Source organism: Anser brachyrhynchus, assembly GCF_964034855.1.
Source record: "Anser brachyrhynchus genome assembly, chromosome: 3".
NCBI classification, from domain to species: Eukaryota; Metazoa; Chordata; class Aves; order Anseriformes; family Anatidae; genus Anser; species Anser brachyrhynchus.
In genome coordinates this window covers 120,078,351-120,097,096 of record NC_137696.1, presented here as the reverse complement: position 1 = coordinate 120,097,096, position 18,746 = coordinate 120,078,351, and the positions used below count along the sequence as shown (strand labels likewise).

General features: G+C 51.9%; 1 protein-coding gene across 3 annotated transcripts in view; it reads right to left on the bottom strand.

Annotated features, from left to right (window-relative positions):
- Positions 1 to 3,155: 3,155 nt before the first annotated feature.
- TNFRSF21 (TNF receptor superfamily member 21) overlaps positions 3,156 to 18,746 on the bottom strand; it is a 31,188-nt gene continuing 15,597 nt past the window's right edge. For 2 of the 3 annotated variants that reach the window (XM_080586647.1, XM_080586649.1), the window contains exons 4-7: positions 14,082 to 14,347; positions 7,890 to 7,943; positions 5,492 to 5,711; positions 3,156 to 4,615 (exon numbers count right to left, since the gene is read on the bottom strand). In XM_080586647.1, the coding sequence (XP_080442773.1) occupies positions 4,386 to 4,615; positions 5,492 to 5,711; positions 7,890 to 7,943; positions 14,082 to 14,347 (770 nt within the window). In that variant the 3' untranslated portion in view covers positions 3,156 to 4,385. The remainder of the gene's footprint in view (positions 4,616 to 5,491; positions 5,712 to 7,889; positions 7,944 to 14,081; positions 14,348 to 18,746) is intronic. The other variant, XM_080586648.1, reaches the window with a different exon arrangement.

Sequence of the window (18,746 nt, the reverse complement as noted above, 5' to 3'; positions counted from 1 at the left end):
ACTGAAAGTGCTTGGGAAATCATTTCTGGTGGGGAGCACAGCATGTGCCGGGGCTCTGCCCCCTGCAGCAAGGAGAACAGCATGTGCCCTTCTAGCTGGGGCTCTGCCCCCTGCAGCAAGCGCCCCACAGGAAGGACCGGCTCCTGATTTGGAGTTAGATCCTTGTTAGGGGTTCATTATGTGGCAAAAGCCAATCCAAAAAGCGCAGAGAGGGAGATTGCTCAAGTGGCTTCGGTGCCAGAGACTCGAAGAATATTTTTAGGCACCTTCTGAGCCCTGCCACGGGTTGCCCAGGGAGGTGGTGGAGTCTCCTCCTTGGAGAGCTTCAAATCCAACCTGGCTGCAACCTGCCGTAGGTGGCCTTGTGTGAGATGCTGGCGGTACCTGACGGACCCAGAGGTTCCTTCCCACCTCAGATCTTCTGGGATTCAGCGAAAGGCAGGCAGCGAGAACCGTGCCAGGCACCTAAAGCTGCAGAAAGCTTTGGGCAACCCTGTTGGGAAACCCCACGAAGTCCCTGCCCCAACTGCTGGCCAGCATCTTTATCATTAGCTCAGCTGGAGGCTTTTGGTTTCTTTTTTTTCCTCCTTCTTTCTCCTGGATTTTATAGATTAAGGAAAGGCAGGAGGCCGGGCAGGCAAAATTAAATTACAGCAGTCAGAAGGAAACTGCAAACCTTAAATGATCGCGCAGTGAACGGGAAGCCTCATCCTAAAGGCTGGCCTGATAAAAGAGCCAGGATGTCGCCACCGCCACCCACCCCGGATGAAAACGCACACGGTGACTTATTTCTCCTTCGCTTTCCCGTTTCCAGTTGCCCTGGAAACTTCCTTCTCGTGCTATTCAGGGGAGCAAAGTCCATCAGAAATAAAACCCTGCCATAAGGGCTCAGGGTGCCAGGGCCACCCAGTGGCACCCGTTCCCGTGCCCCCTCATCCTCTGCCCACCCTTGTGGCAGTGTCCTTGGGGTGGCGTCGCCCACCTCGGCTGCGCACACAAAGGCTGCACAGAGCCCTCCTCCTACACGCGGGCTGTGCTGCAAGTCCCTGGCAATGAGCTGACGCAGAGGGAGCCGCGGGGCGGAATAACCTCGCGCCAGACCCCGGCTGCGCCAATTTGTCCGTGTCGCAATTAATTCCCCGCCGGGCCAAGCTGGAGGCGGGCTGGGATAGGAGGAAGCTGCACCAGGTGCCTTGGTATTCTGCGGGGACCTCCTGCGAATCACAAAGAAAAAGGTGATTTAAAAAAATCTCCAGACTTCACTAGCAATGGAGGCGTTGAGTATCCTGGGAAAAGCAGAGCCCTCCATTCTCGAGGATGCCGGAGGCACATCCGGTGGGTTTTGACCCTTGTTTTCTGTCCCCTCTGTCCATGGCTGCTGCTCCAGCACCCAAATTCCCCCTCCTGGCTATCCCCACGTTCAGGGTGGCGTGCAGGGACACAGACACTGCGACCACGACTGAGGTCCGAACCTTTCCAAACCCGCACCAAACCTGTCCAAACATCTCAAACCTGCACCCCTCGCCTACTGATGCAGTCTCAAGAGTGTGCTCTGAATGTACGTTCTGAAAAAAAAAATGCAAAATGGGGTTTATGCATATTATTTTTATATGTTTTTATAGTCACAGCTTCACCTTGGCTAAGCCCTTGCTCTCAAGAGCTTCACCCTTTCCAGCTGCACCGTGCGCAGGTCTGAGCATTGCCCTTGGTGCCCCAAGCCACGCGCAAGGATGAGGACATGATTTCTCTGGGTCACAAGCCCACAAGGACATGATTTCTCCGGGTCACAAACCCATCCATCCCACCCAGGGGATATTTTCTTAAGGCATGAGAGCCGGCACGGAGGAAGGGTGCGGGCACCGGGCTTGTGGCTCCTCGCACCTCCCACGCCCGAAGCGCCAGGAAATACCCTGCGTGCACCAGGGCTCAGCTGCTCTCAGACATTTCCCCCGCACACCCCCAGATATGTAAAGTATTTCTCATGCGTATGCCTGCTTATATATTGCAGATAAATGCTTATGCACCCAGCAGAGGAAGTCGCAGCTAGGAAATGGGAAGGGATGGAGCCAGGGACAAGACCAAGGGCCAGGTGCAAGCAAAGGAGGGAGCGATGCTGGAAGCGTGCACAGATGGAGCCAAGGGTTGCCCAAAGCCTGTTTTTGCCACACAGTGCCCTGATTCTGGCATTTACAACCCATGGGACCATCACAAAAAGGGACAAATCCCCACTTTCCCAGCTGGACCAGGCCCTCACTCCAGGAACCTGCTAAGGATTACCTACAGCAGGTGGCTCGTGCTTACACAAAGCTATCGATTGAGCACACCAGTGCGTGCCTTTCCATATGCTTGGCTGCTCCTCCCTCGTCGATTCTTGCCCAGGCAACCCAAAACCGCTCCCAACACAGAGATAAAAACAAAATAAACACACGCTTGCCAACAGGGTGGCACTCGGCTCCACCTCAAAATACCACTTTTAGCCATCCAGCATAGCCAGGCACGCGAGCCATGCTCAGTATTTCTTTGCAATGCCCTGAGCACACACCGCAGCCACCGAGAGAGCTCAGTGCCTCCTTCCCGGCACTGGGGAATCCTATCCCAACACTCCCATTAAAGGCTCTTGCTATTTTGCACTGTATTCCTTTCCATCGGAGGTATTTCACCCAGCTTCGTGGTCAAAGGCTCATCCTTTCACCCTTAACAGCAATTTTTGATGCCAGGCAGAGGGAGCACAGAGCAGACAACACCCCGTGTGGCTAAGTATACAAAATGACAGTATTATAAAACAGAAGCTTGCGTCCCACTAAGGTTTCCATTTGTAGAGCAGAACGAGGGCTGTGTTATTGGGGGGTGGGAAGGATGTTGCTAACACAACAGGGCAACAGAAATGCCGCGGCTACAGGCCCTTCGCTTCGCAGGGCATCAGCTCAGCAGCTGCATCCCGGGAAACTGATACTTCGCACACCCCCGGCTGCCCTCGAGGCAGCATTTGCAGCAGAAAGCCGAGTGCATTTTGGCCTCAAGGCTTTGCACTGCCTGAAGAAGCCCCCCCCCGAACCCCCAAATCTCTCTCTTCACCCCCCCATCGCACCCTGCAGCCCCTGCTCCAAGCAAGGTGCCCCCGAGCAGGGTGTCAAGGAGGTTAACACAGAGGCAGATCAAGTAACAAACACCTAGTATTTATTAATAAATTAGTACACTGGAAGGCAATTTTTTCAGTTCATTCCCCTCTTCCCCCACTCCCACCCCTTCCCACAAGGCAGCACATGCCACCCTAGTATCATAATTTCTTCAAACTGAGCATATTACAGACTGTTCATTACGGGAGCATAATAGTTGCAAATATAATCAGACAGACTTCTTATAACGATGCAGCTTGGTTTTTTTTTTTTCCTCCCCCCCCCATCCCCTCCCCCCTTTTTCTTATTGATAAAAAGTGAAGTGTGATTTGAAGAGACTATTTTAAGGCCGGGTAGGATCTCGGGAGAACCTCCCCTTATCGGCCATGTCTGTATAAAAAACAAGAGACACAAGTGTAAAAGCGTAGCTCGGTAAGTCTTACACCGCAAGGAGAGCAGAACCAGCAGCCTTCGCCTCCCCGGCTCCAGCACCGGCGCCGCCGTGACCTGCTGTCCTCTTCAGCGGCCAGGCAGGATGCTCCTCGCTTGGGTTCCCTTCCACCGCAGGCTGGAAGGACTGGTTTAGGACTGTTTTTGTTTTTTTTTAAATCAGTAAAGTTGGTGGAACCGAACCTTTCCATTCAACCGCTTCTGCTTTAGCTTATAGGAGCACAATGCATTATTGTCCAGGTGAAAACCATACAATAAATAACCGTGCTAGTAAAACCGCAGCGATGGGCGTGAGCTATACGATAGTACATGAAAAAAGTCAGCTGGGGGGAGAAGCTTAAGATGCATTAAGAGAAGGTAACCAGCAACAATCGGCTTTGTGTCTTTCACCGTTCACCACTCGGAGGCGGAAGGGAGGTAGCAGGAGACGTCGTTCAGAGGAACAGCTTTGAGAGGATTGAACCAGGCTACAGAGCAACCCCAGGCTCAACGCCTAAGCGACACCGGCTTCGTGGTCTTTTAGTTCATTAACTGCGTTTTAAAGTGCATCGACTGATTTGATTGGAATGAGAACAAGAAAAAAAAAAAAAAAAAGACAGACTCCGAAGGGGGCAGAGGGTGCGGAGACTTTAACTGAGCGACAGAGTTAAGGTGGAGAGGCGCGACGCTGGCAAGCTGCCCCCCTCCAGAAACCAAGGACACCTCAAGGAAATACTGGCCATGTATTCTACAGCAAAACCCGCCTGCGCATCGTCGGTCGTCTTAAGAAGTGCCAAGCTAGTTCTAGCAGATATTCGGAGAGTGCGCGGTGACCAGTGCCTACAGTAAATCGGGAAGGTGGCTATAGACGGAGTCCAGGAGGGTTTGGCTGGCTTCCTGGCTCTTGACGCCGGCGATCTCGAATAGCCTGTCCAGCTTGTCCTCCGCCTGCGGGATCTCCTCTATCACGTGGAGCTCCTCGGGGTTGAGGATGTGCAGCATGTCGTCGAAGATGGGCTGCAGGTCGCAAGGGTCCAAGCGCACCTGGCGCAAGACTGTGTCCTTCTTTTCTGCAGGAGGAAGGAGCAGGTGGTTAGGAAACCCCCCAGGAAGCCTCCACTCGGGTTCCTCCAAGGAGGAAAGCTCCTTGCAGACCCGGCCCATCCCCTGCTGCCCCCTCGGGGAAAAAAAAGGGATGAAGAAGGTGGCATTATGCATGGATGAAGGGAGAAGACAGAGGAAACGGGAGCTGCAGAAACGCTGCAGAGGCACCTAAGGCAGGATCCTGCTAGATCAAGCACAGCAGTTATAAATGCTGAATGGCCAGCACTGAGAAGCGAAGGTGGGAAGGGAGCCAGAGAAGCTGAATTCTGCTATTTTGAGTTGTTTTCACTGGGTCAGCTTCATTTCTGCACCCGAGTATAAATTTGTGAGATTGCCTGAGCTCAGTGCTTCACCTCCGTGAGAAGTTAAAGACGACTAAACGCAGCAAATTAAATGCAGCAAATTAAACCCCCTCAAAAAGTGGTGTGTGACTAATGGTGATTTACTTCTCAAGTCACACGCTGCAGCAAGCGGGACCAAAGGTGAAAGAAGAACTGGAAAAGAAAAAATCTATATTTTTTTCATCTCATGCAATAATCCACCCCTAGGACCAAAAGCCCCCCCAGACAGCCAAGGATGCTACGCCTCTGACAGCACTACAAAGGAGTTAAAAACCTTTAAAGGCATTTTCCCTCCCAAATCTTCGCTAACAGGATATTCCTGGTCTTGAATTGGCATGTGATGAACATATCCTGGAAAGCCAGCTTTCCCCAGTTAATTACTTTAATGACAACACATCCCCACGCCGATGGTGGGGGACATGCCTGGTCACCCTTTGGGTACCACACATGGCACTTTGGTCCTCCTGCTGCCCTCCCGCATCCCCGGGAGGACTTTGGTACCTTTGGTAATAAAAGAGCCCGTCCGGCTGAGCGCAGAGGAGCCGCTGGAGGTGGAGTCACACCGCAGGAGGGGCTCCGACTCGTCCACAAAGAAGCATTTCTTCTCCGAAGGAGAGGGCTCCACGGTGAGGACGGTGGCGTCCGGGGGTTTCGGGCTGGGGCTGGGTGCGGGGCTGAGCGGGCTGGGGTTCACCGGCAGCGCCAGCTTGTCACCTTCCAGCTTCGAGGGAAAGGGAAGGAGGAAAAAAAAGAAACAAAACAAAAAACCAAATTGAGCCGTGAGGATGCTAGGTCATGAGCTTGTGGGCCAAACAACCACAGCACCGGGGTGGCACACGCAAAAAGCCTGCCCAGGAATTTACTTGCTGTAACTTGCTTTGCCTTTGCACACTCAAGGAAAGGGTTACTAACGCCCAAAGCACAGCTCTTGGGGGCTAAGTGCCATGATGCCCAAGCAGGTAATCCACCCCCATCCCAAAAAACCTACTCCACAGCTTGCACTTCCTAAAAACGAGGCATAGCCTGGCTCCGCACTTCCAACCGAGAGCTGCTACACCCCTCGGTGAGGTCCATGAACCACGCACGCTTGACCAGGGTAGCAATGCTGAACCACTTCTGGTGGCCTCAGACGCCAGTTCCTCACGCATCGCTGGGATTTCAGCTTTTGGGGACACAATGTTCCCGATTTACATCCACCCTGCCTTGCAGTGGGGATGCTGAGCCACATTCCAAGTTAATCATTTGTATGCCCCGTCTGGCCCCTGCTCCCGTGAGCACCCCATTAACGTGTTATGGAGAAATCCATCTCCACCTGACTCAGGGTCACAAAGGACACGCAGGGCCTCGTGTTGACCACGCCATCACCTCAGCACCTTCACTTTTGCCCCGTGACCCTGAAGCAAGCCGGCAGCCTGCGTTTGGCTCCACGATCGCAAAGGCACCGAGAGCCCAAAGCGCCACAAGGACCCGCAGAGACGTGAACCCTCCAACTCAGCCTGCACCTCACATCCCTCTTCCCGTGCTTCAGCAGCCAACATTTGATGCTCTCAGCATCTCAGCATCCCCTTGGGGTGGGGAGCCTCAAGCACAGCATTTTTGGTTTCCAATCACTGCAAGCAGGAGAGCCTCGGGGCTGTGTCCCCGCGTCCCTGGCCAGCAGCTCTGCCCCTGCTGCTCTGAGGACCCCGGATTATTTAACATCACCCCAGACCCCGTTTCCTTGCTCGACCTGCCAAAGACAGTTCTCCTCCTGCAGAGGCCAGACCTGGCCATTCCTCCCTGCATCCCTTCACCTGCTGCCCAGAGATTTCAAAAAAGCAAAATTTGGACAAGAGGCAGGGCACTGCAGAGCAACCTCCGTGCTGGGGAGGGACAGATCCGGCAGCAGAGGCACGGATGTGCCCGCGCGTTCCTCATCTGTGTCAAGGAATTCGCCGCCCACAAATCACATGTCCACCGAGACGCCCGTTAGCTCACATCAAATTAACATTTCAGCCTGTTTGTGGAGGAATAAAAAGGGTTGTGTGGTTGTTTTTTCCCTTTCTTTCCCCCTTTCCCCCCCATTGAAAATAAACAGGGAGGAATTGTTCTGGCTCAGCGCGTTACGCAATGGGCGCGTTATAAATAAAAGTCAGCTTTAATTTTTAATTAAAAGAGCCTGCATTCTGCTCTCAGACTCCCTCCCCGAAGCAGCGCGCCGACGAGCTGCAGCCCGCTGCCACCAGCGGGGGAGAAGCAGCGCCTGGCTGCCCTCCAAGCTGTGGTGCGCTCCTGTTTCCCCTATAAAACCAAACAGGGTTTGTTTCTCCCCCATGCAACCCCATTTAGCATCCAGCTGCGAACCTGAGCCCTGATTTCCAAACCGGACCCGGCTGCCCAGGACCCCTGAAACGGAAGGCGCGGAGAAACCGCCCGCCCCAGCCCTGCCTTCCCAGCAGAGGGGAGAACACTTCCCAGAAGCGTGCGAGTTATTTGGAGTTTAATTAAACAGCTGCTAAAGCACGCTAGAAAAAAAAAAAAAAAAATCACCCGGGGTTATTTGACTGTAGGTGTCCTCGGAGCCTGAACCCTTGCGAATAGCTGAGCGCTCGTCAGCTTATTAGGCAAAGCAAACAGGATGCTCGGATGAGCGTTAATATTTAAACCGCGGGAGGAAAGCAAGTGGGAATGAGGGCTTTGAAAGGGCAGGGAAAGTAAAAGGTTGCTCTGAGGTGAAGCCAGCGGAATAGGTGTAAAAAAAACCATTCACAGCCTGTGACTCATCTGCTTGAAACCAGCGCCGCAATTCCTATTTCAAGCGAAACCACAGCAGCCGTGCCCCTGCTCGGGCTGGAAAAAAGAAAAAATGAAAAAACCCTCTGCAGTACTTTTGCCCTTCCAGAGCGACTGTGTTTCTCACCTTTCCGCCACCGTTAGAGCAGTCCTGCATTTGCCACTGGGGCTGCATTTGCACCTGCACAGACAGACAGACAGACAGAGCCGTTAGATGCGCGGGCCCGCGAGGCGTGGCGAGAAGCTGATGGCTTTTAGCGAAAAACCAAGCGCGGCTTTGACGCATCAGCAACCTCCTGCAACCAAGCGCAGGTCCATCCTGCCGGGATGCTGAGCCGATGTTTTTTTGTTTTTTTTTTTGAGCACTGCAGCAAAAAGTTTGCGACGCCAAAAAAAAAATAAAAATCCTGAAGGCTCCGGTATGCTTGGAGCTCTTTAGGATGCGGCTCAAACACGCTGCAGCATCCCCTTGGATCTCGAACTGGCTGGGAGGATGCTCTATGCAGGGGAGGATTTCTGCAGGCTGTTCCCGAATGCCTTTTGGGGAGGGGGGAGGACGACAGAAGCAGAAGGAAGGCGTAAGCCTGGCCTTGCATTCATTTTATGTAACATTTATGGAACTGCCCGGCGCTGGCACGGTGATCCCGCTGTTCCTGGTGGCTCTGCTTGAACTGCTCGGTCCCATTTTCCGGCTAAAAAACGTTTGCCTTCATTTTACTGCACCGCAACAAAAGGTCAGCTGGGAAAAAACGAACTGCAACCGCTCTGCTATTTTTATTTTAAAAATCAAATCAAATCAAAATCCCCCTGAGGTAATACCTCCTAGCGAGGCAGCAACCAGCCCGTTATGAAAGCCCTGGGGACACAAAAAGCAGCCCAGACCCCAAACCACCCAAGCTGAGCACCGGCAGGTCTCAAGCTGGGACTGCATCAGCTCAAAACAACTCTTGCAAGCTGGTTATCAAGCTGCCGATCCGATCTGTAGAAGAAACGCTGAGGAGGAGGAAGGTGTTTGTGTTTGCTCACTCCAGGCGGCTCCTCCAGGGCTCGCCATCGCCACCTCCGAGTGCCACCGGCCTCAGGAGCTCGGCAGCCTCAACCGTGGGAGGACCGAGCCTCAAACGCTGCCGGGAGCCGGGAACTGCTCCTTCTCGGCCAAACCCCAAGCCCCAAAAAAGCCGCGTTTGGGGTTGGGTCAGCCCGGCTCTGGGCACGGAGCCCGCAGCAGCTGCCGCCCGTGCTGGGGTCAGGTCGGGTTTTTCCTGCCTGACACAAACACGGATGAAACAGCCGCTGCTTTTAGAAAACAAGCACAACTCCCAAGGAGGGGAAACCTCCGCAGAGGGAGACGGTGGGGTGATCGGGTCAGGTGGCCACGTGTCATCCCGGAGGGGATAAATTTAGAGTTGAGGTCACGGCTTCCCGGCTTGCCAGCCGACAGATGACACCGGGCAGACGCTAGGCCCGGGCTGTAGGCCTCACCGTGGAGGAAACAGGAGGAGAAATACCAGTTTGCAGAAGCCCTTAAAACCTAAACACTACAGGACACCCTCACGAGACCACCATCTGGATAAAGAGCTTCCAAACTCAACTACGGGCCGAAGAAGTCACTGTCTCCTTTGTTTTCTTTCTCTGACCCCACCATCTTCCAGTTTCCCCTCACGCTCCAGAGCCCAACACACTGCAAACCAAAAGGAGATGGGGCTACAAAAGCCACGAAACCACAAATACAGCTGCATCTGCTACGAAGTTATATTTGTGCTTATCTCGAGTTCTCCAGCCTGGTTCAAACCCAGCCTCGGTTCACTGAGAACTGACCCAGGGTTTAGAGCAAACCCGCCAAGAACCGGCGATGCCCAGTCCTGCCACCGCTGCGAACCCAACCAGCCCTACTCCCCCTGGCTTCTGGCCACTTCATACTGCAGCTTCGTGCCAACACAGTCAAATTACTGGCCCCAGTCCAGTTCTGCTTTGACAAAAGAGGAAACGAAGCAAATCCACAGGAGCCTGAAACCACCCGAAGCCGGGGCGGGATGCAAACGTTGTTGCGCCAGCCTCCTGACCCCGAGGTTTTGGCCTGCAAAAGAGGAAGAAAAGGCCCCCGAAAGTGCTGCCACTGCCTCACCCAGGGCTTTCACATCCTTCTGCCCTGCAGCCCCAAAAACTGCACGGCTTAACGTCGCACAGTGCCAACACCCGGCTTTTCCTCTGCCGTATGTGCTGATTCACAGGATTATCTGCAAGGGGAAATTAGCAATGGACCTAAATCTCACTGGGCTCAGGGCTGCAGTCCTCCTCTCTGTTTTCAAGCCCCTCCATGTCTCCCCTATTACCTTATTTTTTTAGGGCTGAACACCCCAAGCGAGGCTGCCTGCTTCCCCCTCCATCAGCTCCCCAAAAGGTCTGGCGAGCCAGCAAAGCCATAAACGCAAAGAGCTTGGAGCCATGCTCACGGTAGCAAACACAGCATGGCTTACGGTCGCCACCCAGCAGCCACCTGAAAATGCTCTTATCCCCCAAAATCCCGCTCGGCGTCCACGCCACATTCAACTTTTCCACTTCTAACCCCCAAACCGCAATCTGCAGGGGCCGCAGTGAATTCATCCTCTTCCCCGCCCTTCGCCTCCCTTTTTCTGCTCCGTCAGCATCGCTAACCTGGGGTGTGCCTGGGCTCGTACGCTGCCCTTGCAGCCACCCATCTGCCCCAGCAAGCATGCCTGGAAGGGCAGAGATTTTGCAAAGCCTTCCCTACGAGCTGGAAAAAGAAAGCACTCGTCGCCCGTACTAAACGGGAGCCGTACGAGCTCAACATGCCCCAAACACCTTCTCGCAGCCACCGTGCTCTTCCTTATTTTCTGGATCAGCGACTGCTGCAAAAACTTGTAAAGTGATTCAGGGGGCTAATCCAGTTTTAACCTAAATTCACGCAGCGTGGTGTAAAACCAGTATAATCTTTTGTTGCTAAAAAAGCCGCCAAGCGTTCAGCGGAGCTCTTTACGCAAAGGAAAGTCTTCATGCCACATCCCACAATGCTCCAGAGGCTCGCATTAATTCCCTTTTCCTACGTTATCAGCAGTTGGAAATATTTATATTTTGGAGCCCCACAGGCTCCTGTGGGCATGGGGCACTACGAGAGAGCAGCTCTGCTTCTGTAGGTTGCACAGGCTGAAGATGGAGGCTGGATACAGGATCTGGGACAAGGATGCAACAGAGAATGGGATGGTGAAGGAAGGCTGGATTTAGGGTACTGATTTGCTGTCTGAGAGCTATGTCATTTAAAAAAAAATCTCCCACTTTTTCTGCAGGTAAGGGGGATTTCCAAGCATTTCCCCATATCGGCACATACTTGCTGTTCATTTCTGTGTGCACACTGCTGGCACCGCATTGCCCCATTAGCTGCCATGTGCATTTATTGCATTGCTTATGGGAGCCCTCACTCCCTCCACAACATAAAAAGCTCTTTTTATTTTATTTTTATTTTCATTTTTTTGGCAAGGCTGCTCCTGCATGGCTTGTTGCTGGAGGGATATAACGCAGAACTGACTTCTGCCACAACTCCTTCGGATCAAACCAGTTGGGTGCAGAGAGAAACCGCCTCGACCCGGGCTGCGTTTGGACAGACAACTCGTTGAGAGCCAAACAGATTAGCGCTAATTAAAGGCTTTCATACCAGAGCAATTAAAAACAAACCCAAACAAAACCTCAGTGTCTGCTCCCAGCGTTTAGCAACAGGCTGCCCCGGCCAGGACTGCCGCGATGCAGCTCAGCTGTGGGCTTGAGGCTCCAGGCCTTGGGGGCTCCCTTGCACAAGACGCTTCCCACAGCTTTCTGCCTCTCTCCCTGTGTCCCACGGGGATGGAGCAGCCCCTGGGGCTTTCAGCACGCCCAGCCTGCAGAATCTGACTCAAGAAAACGGGTTACAGCAGGTAATACCTTGCAGGATCCATGCCCTGGGGCGCTGCTAGGCTTCAGCATCCCACGCCCTGCTGCAGCACAACCACCAGCCTTCAGGAACAGCCACGGGTATGGTTGAACATTACAGACTCATCCGAAAAAAAAAACCCAAAGGATAGATGGGAGAAGAGAAAGTGCCAGCTTGGGTGAATTTGTTAAAATAGGCAGGAAAAAAAAACTCACTTTCTTTATAGGTGCTACAGGCAAAGCAGAAAACATGCGTGTTTTCCTCTCAGCAAGAAGCTGAAGGTTTTGTGTCTACTGAGATTCCTTAAAAAAAGGAAATTGAGCACTTAAAGTATCTCAAACACAGTCAAATCCTAATAGACAAAGCTTTCAGCTGCTCACCAAAACACCCCCGAGTGGCCCTGCAGCATCTCCACGTGGTGAGCATCAACTCCCCAGTGCCTTCTACCTGCTCAGCCACCACAGCGGTTCTGTAGGATTTCCTCCTGGGAGGCTGATTATTTTTTCAGCCCAAGTTTCCAAGCACCTTGCCTAACAGGCACAAGATCCAGAAAGCCTGTGTGCAAGTATCTACAAGATCAGGGTTTGCTTATTCTCCGAAACATCCGCTCACTGGATTTTCAGATGAATGGGCACACGTCTAAGCAAGTTCTTCAGTCATCAGAAGTCCAGGGTCTCTGTGGGTCACCCTATAAAGCCAGTTCCCAAAGTTAACACCCTCTTAATTTCGTTTTTGTTGTTTGAGAACAAGTACCTGATATTCCTGGCCGAAACAGAGCAATGTTCAAGAGCATTGAACGCTGCACAATCTAGGTCTGTTAATTAGATATTGTGCTGACAAACCAACCCCAGGTTTTATCTGATGTCCTAGCCCAGCACTTTACTGTAACACTCAAAACAGTAACCAGGAGAACAGAGTTTACTACCTGCTCGAGGAGACCAAAAGGACAACGTGTCCTCCTGGCACATTGCACAGGCTTTATCCACATGTACCAGAGACTTGTAAGACAACAAGTTGTGGTTTGTTTTTTTTTCCTCTGCCTGATTTCCTACCTACAATTTTGTCTCAAGCTTTCACTTTTATGTAAAAAACAAGCAAAAAAGCCCACCAAAAAACTTGGAGCATGGTAGGAAACGGAGAGTGCAACATACTGGAGTAAGAAGGAATAAAACAAATTATGAAGCACGTTGCTGATGAACTCAACACAAACCAAGGACTTCCACTAATGCATAGAAACTGGTTTCATGCTGTGGTTCTGAGAGGCCAAGACATTCAGAACATAGCTGTGCTACACGAAGTCATGCAGGGTACACAAAGGGACCAGAGTACCACTCAGAGGCGGAACCTGGGGATGACCCTACCCCACCCAGCAAGGAGATTCAGGAACCCCCTGCCCCACAACCTTTGCTATGTACAACCACAAAGGTCCCTTGCCTGGTCCCCACAAGCTGCACGCAGAGGTTTGTAGGAAGCCACCCGCTTCCCTTTGGGTAGAAATCACTTCCAAGACCAGTGGGAGGTGTTTCACGAACTGGTTTGGGGTAAAGAGCCCTGCGTTGACCTCCCCACCTCCATCTATGTACTGTCCCATTGGCTTCCATGTTCAGAAGTCCCATCTACCACCTCCAGGAACTTCTCCAAAAGACCACTGAATTACAGCCAAAACAAAACAAAACAAAAGGCACACCAAGAGCTAGGGCAGGAGGTAGCCAAAGCAACCTGAAAAGAACACCTACGCTCCCAAAACCACGCACCCAGCCAAGACCCTGCTACAGGATATTCTACAGCCATTATTTATTCTCCAAAATTAAGGGGAAGGCTGTTTTAATGCCAGAGCTGCTGCAGAAAAGCAACAGTTCTGGAGGACAGCACATGTGGACCCTTCAACCCTACAGGCAACATGGCTGTCCCCATGCCACCAGTCACCACCGTGGAGGAAGCAACCCTGTGCTCCACAGTGGCAACATTTAGAGCTAGAGGATGCCTGGCTCTTCTCACAAAGTCCTGGGGATTCAGTAATGGCCTTTACGAGTGAGTCTAAAGGGGGATGCTGCCTCCCCAGCATGAGGACTCAAGTACCAGGTCCTCCAGGTGACCTTCAAAGATACGCAAACCAACTCCTGGTGACCTTCAGAGACACACGCAAACCACAGCGCTTGCGACTCGAAAGCTGGTCAAAACTTTGAGAAAGCTTGCTCAAAAGCTTGACAAAGCTCTGCTCAAAAGCAACACAGGGCTTAAACATAAGCCTTGGAGGAGCTCCGAGGAGAAACAGAGGCCCAGCCACTTGGCTTTCAGCTAAGCTAGAGACCACAGCTGACTCCCAAGCACCCGCCGCGGCAAACCAAGGCACACAACGCACAGGAGAAGCCAGCGCAAAGCCCAGCCTGGCATTACCGGCGTGGTGTCCTCCATCAGGCCTCTGATCTTCTCCACCACGTCGTTGCGGCGGTGCTGGCGGAGGGCGCTGATGAGCTGGGCCAGGCTGGCCTCGGGCCCGCGGATGGTCCAGTGCTGCAAGGCGGCGTAGGCGCGCTCGTGGTCGGCCGCGTAGCCGTTGGAGAAGGCGGCCACCTCGCGCTCGCTGGCGTTGCACAGGAACTGGTAGATGTCCTTCCACTGGCTCCCCACCTGGGCTGCCACCAGCTTCAGGATGTCAATGCCTGCAGGGTACAAGAGCCACAGGTGAGGCATGGGGGAGGGCTGGGAGGCTCAGAGACTTAAAATGTTGCATGCCGAAGCTCTATCAAAGGTTTTCCCGTCCCTATCCTAAACAGGCACACTTTCCTTTTTGTTTAATAATAATTTTTAAAAAAATCCTCATTTTAAACAATAAATTAATATATATTTTTTTAAATAGTATTATTTTAAGACCTTAGCAAGAGGGAAGGCTCTTAAAGGCTTATGAGCCTGGGGTGCATGGAGCTTTGCAGACAAGCAGCACCCATAACGTGTTCAAACACATTTCACAGAATCATCAAATCATAGAATCATCAAATCACAGAATCACGAAGGTTGGAAAAGCCCTCCAAGATCATCTGGTCCAACCACCCCCCTACCACCAATGTCACCCACTGAACCACGTCCCTAAGCACCACGTCCAACCTCTCCTTGAACACCCCCAGGGACGGTGACTCCACCACCTCCCTGGGCAGCCTGTTCCAAGGCCTGAGCACCCTCTCCATGAAGACATTCTACCTAACATCCAATCTAAACCTCCCCTGGCACAACCTGAGGCCGTTTCCTCACATCCTACCACTTGTCACCTGAGAAAGGAGACCGACACCCTCCTCGCTGCAGCCTCCTCAGATAGCTGCGTAGAGAGCCACGAGGTCTCCTCTCAGCCTCTTCCCCAGACTAAACCCCAATACCCTCAGTCGCTCCTCATAACTCTTGTTTTTCTAGTCCCTTTAAACAGCAGGAAGATTAGGATTTTCCCCAGAAAAGCTCCTGAGAAACATCAGTTGAAGACCGGGAGAATTTCCTCCCTTTAGCTTCGGGAGCGATGCCAACGGCACTCCTTGCCTCAGCAGTCAGGCGTTAAACCTTCAAATAAAGCCCTTCCTCCGCCCTAAGAGCTCGTGCGGTCCGCTTTCACCCGGCTGAACACCACCCTGTTCAGAACAGCCCCGCGAAGGGGCGGCTTCGAAGATCCGCAAGAAGCAGCTCACTTTTTCCACGAAGTTACCGCACCTCAGGAACCCCCACGAGCCAGCGCCCCTCCACGGCTACGCACACCACTTCCCCTTCCAGCTACAGACACATCTCTATCAGCACAAACAGCTGCCTTAGGGGAATACTAGAAGCTAGAGCTTCTAGGGGGAAGCTAGAGCCAGGGTCTTTCCTGCCGGAGTAAAAATTAGCAATTTTTAAAGCAGTTTAGCCCCATACCTCCAAAGCTCACCCTCAGGTCTCAGCCCTGATATAGCTAAATATATATTATACAGCTAAATATACATTATATAGCCTGATATAGATATTTTTGACCAAACCCCCTCTTCCCTCTGTTAAAGCAGGCTTATCAACACCTGCCATATCAAGATACCAGTTGTTATTTTTGAGCTAGATGAGCACGTGGCATTTTCCAGCAGCCACCACCCTGCTGCGCTCAGAGTATCCGAAACCGGCATTCGACCCCCTCTGCAGCAAAAACCCCAAAAGCCAGACTTTTACAAATCTCTGCCCTCCTCCCACCACAATCCCGATCCCTTCCTTCCCCAGATTTACGAGCGAGAGCTGGTGATGGGACAGGGGCTGCAGCCCTGGCTCTGGTTTTCCTCTTCCTCCCCCTGGCAGGGTTTGCCCCAGCGTGCTGCTGGAAGGTGGTTTCCAAAATACGTGTGTAATTTTTTCATCGTAGCTGTGTGACTGCTGGGCTTTCTCCTCACACAAAACCTCAGCCCACCAGCCCAGCTGGGGTAGGTTTGGGGGAGAGGGAAGGAAAAAATAATAGAAAAAAAAAAAAAAGAGGGGAAAGGGGAGAAAGCCTTCGTCGTTATTCAAAATAAACCCAAGACAAAAGCAATGTTCCCCAGCATTAAAGAACAAAAAAAAAGGGCTGCCAACGTGCTATTGTGCTTTATGATGGGGCTAATTATCCGAGGCACATAAAAAAATGTTATTACCCATAAAATCTCAGCACGCGGCCGCCAGCAGCAGTAGCAGGCGTTTGGTCTGGTCTTGTTGCGTGAGCGGCTGCGGGAGGCAAGGAGCCGGCCGCCCTCCGTTCAAGTCGACACAGGTCACCTGCGTGCTTCCCGGAAAATCCCAAATTCCTCACCCTCGGTGCCTGTGCATGCCTGCAAGCCATCTGTATGGCACAACAGCCGCACGCACCCCGAATGGTGCCAGCAACCAAGCCCTGTGCCTTCGGGCGTTACGGAGCGGGGCTGGGAAGCAGCACGAAAGCAAAGTGGGGTTTGGGGTTGGATCCTTTAAATCAGCGAATGCAACAGCTTCGGGGATAAGAGCAGCAAGGCAACTCAATTTCGCCAGTGAACCCAAGGGAAAAAAATAAGAGTTTAGCTGGAATAGGAGGGTAGGGAAAGCTCTGCAAAACTTGTGCACCAGGATACAGGTGGGAATGCAAAAAGGGACGAGCAGGGCTGGTGCTGCTCGTGTAGGGTCCCTGCCGCACGCTGCCCGAAGGCAGGGAGCATTAAAATGCAATTGCTGTTTTACAACCCGTGCAGTGCACCGAGACTTCCCAGGAAAGGAAAGAACCCCGTATCACCTGCTCCCGCCTACGTACTCCGCGCTGATAAATCCCAGCCTTTACAGCCGCCACGGCGGGGAGAAAAGTTTTCAGCCGGCCGAAACTTGATTTGCACCGGTTTTACGCGGCATCTCGCCCGGACGTTCCCGAACGAGATTTACAGCGCCAAGCAGAAACGCGCCTCCTGACATTTTCCAGTTTGGTGTATTTAATCTCCCGGTTCAATAAAGTGGCCCCACAAACATGTTTATATCTCCTGGCAGTGATATCCCAGGGCACCAGAACGCACCGCGCGGCGGCGAACTTAATGGCGTGTAATAATCTTTAGAGAACAAATGTTCCATTAAAAATGAATTTGGAAATTTCTACCTTAATACTGTAAGAACCTTAAACTCATTTTCTTGCAACTATTAAATGAATTTAAGCCCCATATGCTCACTACATCCACTAAAATATTGTGCAAACAAAACCCTGAAGAGATATGGAAGAGACAGACTTGAGCACAGACTTAGCTTGAGTCAGTTAGAAAACCATTTACTCCCTCTGTTATGAAAAATAAGATTAAATCCAGTACATGACAAGTTGCTGCCGCACGCTGCCAACTATTACTGCTCCAGCCATTTACAGTAACTTAATTCAGTTGTTCAAAACTAAAATAAAATGTTAATGCTTCTAATAAGCTTACAGTGCTACTATTTCCATATTTCCAGGACCCTTACAGAGTCATTCTGTGGAGCACTAATAGGGCCGGCGTATCCTGGTGGGATGGGATGGGATGGTGCCCACCCGGGTGCAGCACGTTCCTCATTTCACTTGCACGAAATCTCTTCTCTCCTATCCTACCAGGAGCATGGCCCAAGAAACCTCAGGTCTTCCCCACCTGCTGACCACGTGGACCTTCTCCCACCACGCTCATCCACGTGCTGAGGCTGGAGGCTGAGTAATCCCAAGTAAAACAGTTGAGCGTGGAAAGGACAGAGCTTTAACCCATCCGTTTCATGCTCCCTATGGTCATAACCACATGGAGACGATGCTAGAGCTGTTCTGACCTTGTGGATGACGGAGAACAGCCTGAGGAGCCCTCCCTCCTGCAGGAGGCCCTGTGGTCACATCTCAGGAAGCTTGGGGCCAGGACATCCAGACGCGTCCTGTTCACCCATCCCAACATCATGGTGGGCCTCTCCATGGAAATACCCAATATTTTAAGGTCACAACCACCCGGACTTGCTACCTAAGGCAAAGCTTTTCAAAGATAGCCCATCTTATTAGTTATTTTTTAGTATTAAGACAAAAGCAGATTTGCTGTAGCAAATCTGTAGCAGGATGCTAGCTCCGCATCCTGTCTCCAGCTCACCTCTACCCAGTCTTTCACAGAAATGAAAAAAAATATATATACTAAAAAATAAACCATAAAATAAAATAAACCATTAAAAAAAAAACAAAGAAAAAAAAAAAAAAAACAGGTTACCCAGAGAAGCTGTGAGTGCCCCATCCCTGGAGGTGTTCAAGGCCAGGTTGGATGGGGCCCTGGGCAACCTGATCCAGTGGGTGGCATCCCTGCCTATGGCAGGGGGTTGGAACTAGATGGCCTTTAAGGTCCCTTCCAACCCAAATCATTCTGCGATTCTATGATATATGCTGTTTCGCCCACATGACCTGACTTTCAGTTGCTTATTCTGAATCAGATTCAACGTTTTTCCCCCCGCGTTCCCATCTCCTCTGCACATCTCATGCCTCTCTGTGGTTTACAGTTCAGCTGCCGCCGTTCATGAAAGCCACCAAGATGGCCAAAAAAGCACACAGGACTTTCACATGCTTTCGTAGCAACCTTGAGCTTCTTTTGGACA